Source organism: Aedes albopictus, chromosome 2 (assembly GCF_035046485.1).
Source record: "Aedes albopictus strain Foshan chromosome 2, AalbF5, whole genome shotgun sequence".
Classification (NCBI taxonomy): domain Eukaryota; kingdom Metazoa; phylum Arthropoda; class Insecta; order Diptera; family Culicidae; genus Aedes; species Aedes albopictus.
In genome coordinates this window covers 367,298,043-367,307,601 of record NC_085137.1, presented here as the reverse complement: position 1 = coordinate 367,307,601, position 9,559 = coordinate 367,298,043, and the positions used below count along the sequence as shown (strand labels likewise).

At 42.3% G+C, this 9,559-nt stretch overlaps 1 protein-coding gene across 1 annotated transcript; it reads left to right on the top strand.

The window, feature by feature from the left end:
* Positions 1-240: 240 nt before the first annotated feature.
* Positions 241-5,026, top strand: LOC134288347 (uncharacterized protein K02A2.6-like). Its single transcript, XM_062852933.1, has one exon. The coding sequence runs from the start codon at positions 415-417 to the stop codon at positions 4,915-4,917; it is 4,503 nt and encodes a 1,500-aa protein (XP_062708917.1). The 5' UTR covers positions 241-414; the 3' UTR covers positions 4,918-5,026.
* The last annotated feature ends 4,533 nt before the right edge of the window (positions 5,027-9,559 follow it).

Here is a 9,559-nt window from a genome sequence, read left to right as displayed (position 1 = left end):
TTTAAGTTAAGCAAGGCCATCTTGACTAGGAAACCTTAACCGTTTAACCCCTTGAAAAGGCCCCATACAGACCGAAACATCGGAAAAAAGTATAAACTAGTGTTTTCGATTCCCCCAAAAAGCTGAAGCCAACATTCTGAAGCAAAATCATCCCAGTCGTATCCCAACCAAGGAAAGATCATCAGTACATGTTCGACGAGAAAGGCACTATCACCACTAGGTGGATTAATCTAGGTTTTTATAGTTAAAAACCCACGATTTCGTTGCCCAAATGGGCCGCCTCGCTACATCACAACAGTGGCGACGAGTATTTACTTAGTTTATGTCGGTTTCGCCGGTTTCGCGTAGTGAAAACTCCGTCGGAAAATTATCACGACGCCGCCGACGAAAAGGAGAAAGCGCACATACAGTGCAATGGAGGAGTCGCAGCAAGCATCGGGAGTCAATCCACCCGGTCATAACCAGAACGGGCATCACCACCAGAATGCCCAGCAGCAGCAGCAGCATCCTTCACTGCCACATCAGCTTCCTCCGCAACAACCGCTTCTACAACCTCCTCAGCAGCATCCACCACCTAACCTCAACCAACCGCAGCTTGGATCCACGAACGATGCCCTCATCCTGCAAATATTGCAGTACCTGCAGCATCAACAGGCCGTCACCAATCAGATCCTCCAACAGCAGCGTGAGTTCCAGCAACAGCAGCAACAGGGCGTACTTCAGCAGCAAGAGGCGATTTTTCGGAACGCTATGCAATCCATCCAAGTGAACGTCCCTCCCAATCAGGAACTCATCTTGGACTCGTTAGCTGCGAACACTAAGGAATTCCTCTACGATCCAGAAGCCAGTTCCACCTTCGGGTCGTGGTATGCCAGATACGAAGACCTTTTTGCGAAAGACGCTGAACGGATCGACGACGACGCGAAAGTACGGTTGCTTCTCCGTCGGCTAGGAACCCAGGAGCATTATCGTTATGTGAGCTACATCCTGCCGAACGCACCGAAAGATTTCTCGTTTTCGGAAACGGTGGAGAAGCTACGAGGTCTTTTCGGCACCAAGAAGTCAGCAGTGAAGAAGCGGTATTCCACACTCACCATCGCAAAATCACCCACGGAGGACTACGTCTCCTATGCCTGCCGGGTGAACAAGATGTGTGTAGAATTTGAGTTGTCCAAAATGTCCGAGGCCCAATTCAAATGCTTGATGTTTGTTTGTGGGCTAAAGTCAGAGCGTGATTCGGAGGTACGGACAAGGCTGCTGACGAGGATCGAAGACAACAACAGTGTCAACCTGGATTCGCTCATCGAAGAATGCCAACGGTTGATGAACCTGAAGAGTGATACGGCTATGATTGAGAATCCGGTGGCCCCAGCAGTTCAAGCCATCAAGGGAAAGCAGCAATACCGGAAGCCGTTCAAAAAGCCTTTCAGCGAGCAACGTTCAAGTCAGCAGCATCAACGGCAGCAGCAACCACGGAAGAGTGGTCCGGCATCGCCTTGCTGGAATTGTGGCGCGATGCACTATGCACGAGACTGCACTTTCACCAACCATAAGTGTTCGTCCTGTCAACAGTTGGGACATAAGGAAGGCTATTGTTCCAGCGCCAGGAGATCAGCCAAGGGTAGGAGATCCAACGATAAGCAGTTCTCCACCAAAACCGTCGTGTCCGTCAACAGCGTTCAAGGCAAGCGCCGTTTCGTTTGGGTAAAACTCAACAACATCCCGGTGCGACTTCAGTTGGACACAGCATCCGACATCACCATCGTGTCAAAGGAGGTGTGGGAGCGAATTGGTAAGCCAGTAGCAGTCCCCACATTGCAAAACGCCAAAACTGCATCCGAGGAGGACCTCCGCCTCGAATTTGAGTTCCTCTGCGAAGTTTCCCTCAACGAATCCGTGAGTACTGGTCACATTTACGTTTCTAATAATCCGTTGAATCTTTTGGGGATCGATTTCATCGACAAACTGGACCTCTGGTCGTTACCGATGGACAAGTTTTGTAATCTCGTCAACGGTGATGTGCCAGTCGACGCCGGTTCACTGCAGAAGGTCTATCCTGAACTCTTCAGCCCGACCCTGGGACTCTGCACAAAAACCAAAGTGAGTTTGGCACTGAAGGAGGCATGCAAACCTGTTTTTCGGCCTAAGCGGCCGGTGTCATACGCCATGCTACCCACTGTCGACGCGGAGCTTGATCGATTGGAAAGTCTGGGCATAATAACACCAGTCGATTTTTCGGAGTGGGCGGCTCCGATCGTCGTTGTTAGAAAGTCGAACGGGAGCATCCGGATATGTGGCGATTACTCCACAGGGTTGAACGACCGCCTACTACCTCACCAGTACCCTCTACCCTTGCCGCAGGACATTTTCTCGAAGTTGACTGGCTGCACCGTTTTCAGTCAGATAGACTTGTCCGACGCTTTCCTTCAAATGGAAGTCGACGAAAGCAGCCGGAAACTACTCACCGTCAATACTCACCGGGGCTTGTACCAATACAACAGGCTTCCTCCGGGAGTCAAAGCAGCTCCTGGAGCTTTCCAACAATTGATGGACGTTATGCTGGCCGGACTTCCTTTCACGTCGGGATACCTCGATGATGTCATCGTCGGGGGCAGAACCGTTGAGGAGCATCGGCGAAATTTGCATGCAGTTCTCCAACGGATCCAAGAATTCGGCTTCACGATCCGTCCAGAAAAGTGCTCTTTTGGACAAGAACAACTCGGATATTTGGGCCTTTTGCTCGATAAAGATGGTCTGCACCCAGATCCGAACAAAATTAAGGCAATCCAGGACATGCCACCGCCACGCGACCTTACGGGTGTCCGCTCCTTCTTGGGCGCCGTTAATTATTACGGGAAATTCGTCCCGAATATGCGTTCACTGAGATACCCGCTGGATGAACTTCTCAAGTCTTCTTCTACCTTTAGGTGGACTGCTCAATGCCAGAAGGCTTTTGACGACTTCAAGGCGATTCTCTCGTCGGACCTTTTGTTGGCACACTATGATCCCCGTCAAGAAATAGTGGTGTCAGCTGATGCGTCGTCGATTGGCATTGGGGCTACCATCAGCCACAAGTACCCTGATGGCAAAATGAAGGTTATCCAGCATGCATCGCGGGCATTGACGACCACCGAAGAGAAGTACTCGCAACCAGACCGTGAAGGATTGGCGATTGTGTTTGCCGTGACCAAATTTCACAAGTACATCTTCGGCAGACACTTTCGGCTACAAACGGATCATGCTCCACTCTTGCGCATCTTCGGGTCCAAGAAGGGTATACCAGTGTATACAGCTAATCGCCTTCAACGCTGGGCCCTTACCTTGCTCTCCTACGACTTTTCGATGGAATATGTCTCAACCAATAAATTCGGAAATGCAGATGTGCTGTCGCGCCTGATTGATCAGCATATCAAACCCGACGAAGATTTTGTGGTAGCCTGTACAACACTCGAAGAAGACCTGAAATCCGTAGCCACCAGTACAGTCAGCCAACTGCCACTGAGTTTCCGAATGGTGGAACAAGCTACTCGATCCGATCCAGTTCTTCGGAAGGTGTACCGTTTCGTCAAACACGGATGGCCGAAGACACGTTCGGATGTGAAAAGCAAGGAGTTACTGCGCTACTACGATCGCCAAGAAGCACTGTCCATCGTCGAAGGAAGCATCATGTTCAGCGACAGGTTGGTTATCCCGGCCCTCTACAGGAAGCGGTGTCTGGTCCAAATGCACAAAGGGCATCCAGGAATTCAACGAATGAAGGCTGTGGCGCGCAGTTTTGTCTACTGGCCTTGTCTCGACGAGGACATCATCGACCACGTTCGAGCTTGCCACGGCTGTGCCTCTGCAGCAAGATCTCCGCCAAAAGTTACACCAGAACCGTGGCCCAAACCAACGGTTCCATGGCAGAGAATACATGTCGACTACGCTGGCCCACTGGAGGGCGAGTTCTATCTGGTGACCGTGGATGCATACAGCAAGTGGCCGGAGATTTTCCCAACCAAGTCAATCACTTCGAAGGCTACAATCAACCTCCTTCGAAGCCTATTTGCCAACAAGGGAATGCCTGAAGTCCTAGTGTCAGATAATGGCACGCAGTTCACTAGCGCCGAGTTCAAGGAGTTCTGCAACGAAAACGGAGTGGAACACGTAACAACAGCACCATTCCACCCGCAATCCAACGGCCAAGCCGAAAGGTTTGTAGACACGTTTAAGCGGGCGGTCAAAAAAGTCCAGGACGGAGAAGGTTCCATCAAAACGGCGTTAGATACATTTCTGCTTACGTACAGAACTACTCCAAATCCAAATACACCAGATGGAAGATCGCCTGCAGAGCTGATGTACAATCGTCGGCTTAGAACATCGTTGGAACTTCTGCGTGCGCCACGGAACCAAGCAACATCTACGGATGTGGACGCAGATCACCAATCAAGATCGTTCGTACCGAAAGATGCCGTCTATGCAAAAGTCTACGCCAACAATAAGTGGACTTGGGCTCCAGGAACGGTCGTGGAAAGGATCGGCCGAGTAATGTATAACGTTTGGATTAACGACAGGAAGTTGATCCGATCTCACGTGAACCAGCTCAGAAGCCGAGGTACAACTACCCTTCGAACGAACAAGAAGCACATTCTACCGCTGGAAATTTTGCTGAGTGAGTGCAACTTAGTCAAGCCATCAACGATTTGCCATCCAGCTCAGACAACACCCTCGCCGGAGTCCCTACGAGACCTACCAACTCGGGTGTCGTCTTCAGAATCTCCATCGTCATCGAGTGAAGCAAGTTCGTCCTCTTCAACAACGATGTCATCGGCTGGTTTCCAATCAGCAGTCGAAACATCGCCAGCGATCCTAGTCCCTCGTCGATCTTCTCGCATCAGAAGACCGCCGCAGCGGTTCAACGCCTATCGACGATATTAAGGAGGGAGATGTTGGGGTCAAATGATCACCCTAACGGAATCCATCAGGCTCTCCGCTGGCAGCCTCGACTGTCACCGGTTGACGTCATCATTGTGTGTCGAACTTTCTAGAATTGCTTTTATCAGATTATTGTGTGATGTAGAATCGTTAAGTCACGTTTTTAATAGCCAAATAAATTATACGTTTTTATAGTTAAAAACCCACGATTTCGTTGCCCAAATGGGCCGCCTCGCTACATCACAACAGATGTGTTATTCAAAATTTTAAAGAATATCGCACCAATAACTCAAAGTGATATGATATCAGTTTTTGTGCTTGTCGAAATATCTGAAAATTTCTAAGAACAAATTTAGCTCTTCTGTTCAAAATGGAACACATACACCCATAGAGATGGTTCAATGTTAGTGAAATGCCATGTGCCCCTTTCTGAGCTGTTGGAACGAAGAACCTCATGCTCTTGTTGCCATAATATTCACTACTGTGAGCCGCAGTTGAGTGGTAAGCATCGCCGCCTGTGAATCCCTAAGGTCGTAAGTTCGATACTAGATGTTTACATCTTTTTTTTTTTCCAAGAAAAAGGTCGACAAATTTTGTCTGCTATTGTTTCTATCTTGTAATATGCAGTGCTGAAAATTTCATTTCGTCATATCTTATTTCAATCACCTACGACGAATTTCGCCCCAAATCGTATTCGGAGTTGGCAGCACTCTCTCAGATTACAAGGAAACTTTCTGGGTATGTACACCAAGACTAGATAAGCCACTTTGCATACTTAGTTTCTTCAAAATTTATCTGGACTGACTTTTGAAAAGGGATAAACTTTTTTTATGGATTTTTTTAAAATGTTTTTAATCAAAAAATGACTACTCCTACAAAAAAGTGTTGTATGGGTGATTATCGCAAAATAAGTCAAATTTTAAGAAAAAAATACTGAAAAAAATCCAAAATGAGCCCTACACTGAAAAAAATCATTTCTAAAAACTCAAAGTTGATTTAAAAAAAAACACCATTTTTGATTTTGATGAAATTTTGTCTCAAGACAGGTAATTATGTTCCCTACCAACCGTCCATACATCACAAGATGGGCACTTTTAAGGAAAAAAAGTTTTTCTAACAAAAACTTTTTCATGTCCAAATTATTATTTTTTCAGTGTCTTTTTTTAAAAACAAACTAAACCAGTGAAGGTTATCTAGTAATCTCAAAATGCAATGAAACTTATTGTGTCATATGCGACAATGCAATGCACCCATATTCACGCAGCAGCACTCTAGAAATACGAATATACAATTAGAATATACAATTAGAACACGCATTTCATACGTGCTGCTGTAATTTCTACCCAAACGTTTCTACCCCATGTTCTTACCTAATATTAGGTAAGGCTATTTATTAGATTCGAACTACCTAATCGAAAAAAAACAAATCAAGAGTTGTACCTAAAGCAAATATGAACAAAACAAGAAAATGAATCGGTATCATTCAACGTGTTACTTCTCTTTGGTTATTAAAGGCAGTTCTGAAAAGTAATGGATCAATCGTATAAATCAAAATTCAACAAATTCAAGTGCAGTGCAAAAATAAACAATCCAAAGTGCAACCGTCATAATCTACGGGGCATGTCATTAAGATTGATAGATAAAATTCATTCCATGGGATATACACATGAAATCGACGAATCGATGAGTATTTGTGAGTCATGTCGTGGATTGATAAGTCACAACAGAAGCCCGAATACGAAAAAACGCCGATCGGATGGAAACGACGAAACTATGCAACCATCATTTAGTGGGCAGCAACATCATGATGTTCCAGAACCAGAACCGTCAACGAGTGGTCAACAAATCGAACATGAGCTGGGTAAGTAAGCCTTCAACGTGTTAGCTTCTTTTATATAACTCATTTTGCAGCTCGTTGCAAAACTACATTTTTCAGTATTCTTCGTATTTATCCAACCCGGCAAGCCTCGTTGGATAAATGTACTACTTGTCCGAAAAAAAATAATTTTTGCAACTCGTTGCATAAATAACTATCATAAACTTTCCACTGCATTCATTATTATATTGTTAACCTTAACTTTTATCTTACAGATATGGTACCATCTATTCCATTATTGGAGTCAATTCCGTCAACAGATCAACTACAGGGTCCCCATAATATTGAGAAGTTTAATACCATTGCTGAAACATTGAGTTTATCGCCAATCTTATCTAGAAACATGAGAAGTATGGAATATCGCATAAACAAATCATTGCAGATTACGAAAGCAGTTCGAAAAAATATCTTCGGAATAGATTCAACGGATGTTGGCAAAGTGGAGGCGTATGACGAGATAATTATGCAGTTAAAGGATAAGTTCAATCACCCTACAACTGACAGAAGCGAACAGATTAAAATACTATCTGTACTTCCTAAGTCTTGGTCGGTAAATAAAATCACAAGAGAGTTTAACGCACCAATGTATATGGCGAGGCAGGTGAAGGATCTTGTTTATGAACAGGGTATTCTTTGTACCACCGAAAAAAGAAGGGGGCATGGTATTGATGACGATACAAAACAAATAGTAAGAAAATTTTTTGATGATAATGATATCAGCAGGCCAATGCCAGGAACAAATGATTTTGTTTCTGAGGTTCGAAATGGAAAAAAACAACAAGTTCAAAAACGACTTTTGATGATGTCGCTCAAAGAGGCTTATACGATTTTTGTAGATATGTACAAAACTGTGAATATTGGTTTCACAGTATTTACACAGTTGCGACCAAAGTATTGTATTTTACTTGATTCTACTGGTATACATAATGTATGCATATGTACTATTCATGAAAATGTAAATTTAATGTTCAACAGTATAAGAATTGTGTCACAAGACGAAATAATACAAAAAATGCTTTGCGATATTTCCACTAGAACAGATAATTGCTTTTTCCGTGCTTGTGAAAAGTGTGCTTGTAATGAACACATTGAAGAGGAACTTACATTGATATTAGAATCAAATGACAAAGAAGAGATTATATTTCAGCAGTGGTTGATCGCTGTAATTTAGAAACGATTATTAAACCTGTTGATGAATTTGTTCCGTATCTTGTTGATAAAATTGACAAACTTATAACACACGACTTTATTCATAAACAACAATCATCATTTCTCAGAAATAAAATAGATACATTAAAGGATGATGAAATTCTTGCGATTTGTGATTTCTCTGAAAACTATTCATTCATAATTCAAAACGCTGCTCAAGGATATCATTGGAACAACTCGCAAGCAACAATACACCCATTTGAAATTTACTATATGAAAGATAATAAACTTGTAAATGTTAGCTTCATTATCATATCGGAAGTAATGGCTCACGATACAGTTGCGGTCCAGTTGTTCATCTCAAAAATGATAGATTTTATGAAACAATTAACGAACTTTTCTAAAATTTATTTTATGTCTGATGGGGCAGCATCACAATACAAAAATAAGAAGAACTTTGCTAGTCTATGTAGATTCCAGTCAAAGCATGCATTAAGAGCAGAATGGCATTTTTTTTGCAACGTCCCACGGTAAAGGTCCATGTGATGCTATTGGTGACACTCTCAAGCGAATGGCAAAGAGAGCAAGTCTTGCTCGAGATTATGGAAATACCATAACAACTCCACGAGAGTTATATAACTGGGCAGTTGTACAGACAGATAAAAATATAACTAAATTAAATTTCTGTTACGTATCCACTGAACAGTACATTAAAATGTCAGAAGATCTCGAAGAAATATATAATAACGCCAAAACAATACCAGGCACTCAGAAATTCCATAGTTTTTTGCCTATTCCTGGCGACAAAGTAAAGGCAAACAGGTATTCTAATTCAGAAGATGAACCAAAAATATTTAGTATGATCGGAAAAAAATAGAAAAGAACATGTTTGAAATTGGCTCTAAGACACATATATATATATTTGAAAAATTCATAAATATAAATAATTGTATATTTAAAAGTGCACTTCAATACATATTGCGATCAAACATTACGTTTCCTAAGAAAATACATTTGTAATATTTTGAAGTTTTTTATGTATAGGAAAACCCTTCCAAATGATTGAATAAATAACACAAAATCTCCTATAAAATTGAGTTTCATTGGATTCTGGGATTGTTATGGCCTTCACTGGTTTTATTGTTGATAACAAAATACACTGAAAAAAAAAAAACATTCGAACAAGAAAAAGTTTTTGTTAGAAAAACTTTTTTTCCTTAAAAGTGCCCATCTTGTGATGTATGGACGGTTGGTAGGGAACATAATTACCTGTCTTGAGACAAAATTTCATCAAAATCAAAAATGGTGTTTTTTTTAAATCAACTTTGAATTTTTAGAAATGATTTTTTTCAGTGTAGGGCTCATTTTGGATTTTTTTCAGTATTTTTTTTCCTTAAAATTTGACTTATTTTGTGATAATCACCCATACAACACTTTTTTGTAGGAGTAGTCATTTTTTGATTAAAAAAATTTTAAAAAAATCCATAAAAAAAGTTTAGCCCTTTTCAAGTCAGTCGAGAAAAAAAATTAGAAAAATGAGTATGCAAAGTGGCTTATCTGGGCAAGGTCTACACACCAAGAAAGTTTCGTTGTAATCTGAGAGGGTGCTGCCAACATTTG

Bases quoted from the DNA above. Each gene is read 5' to 3' on its own strand.
- LOC134288347 (XM_062852933.1), top strand. From the start codon at position 415: ATGGAGGAGTCGCAGCAAGCATCGGGAGTCAATCCACCCGGTCATAAC.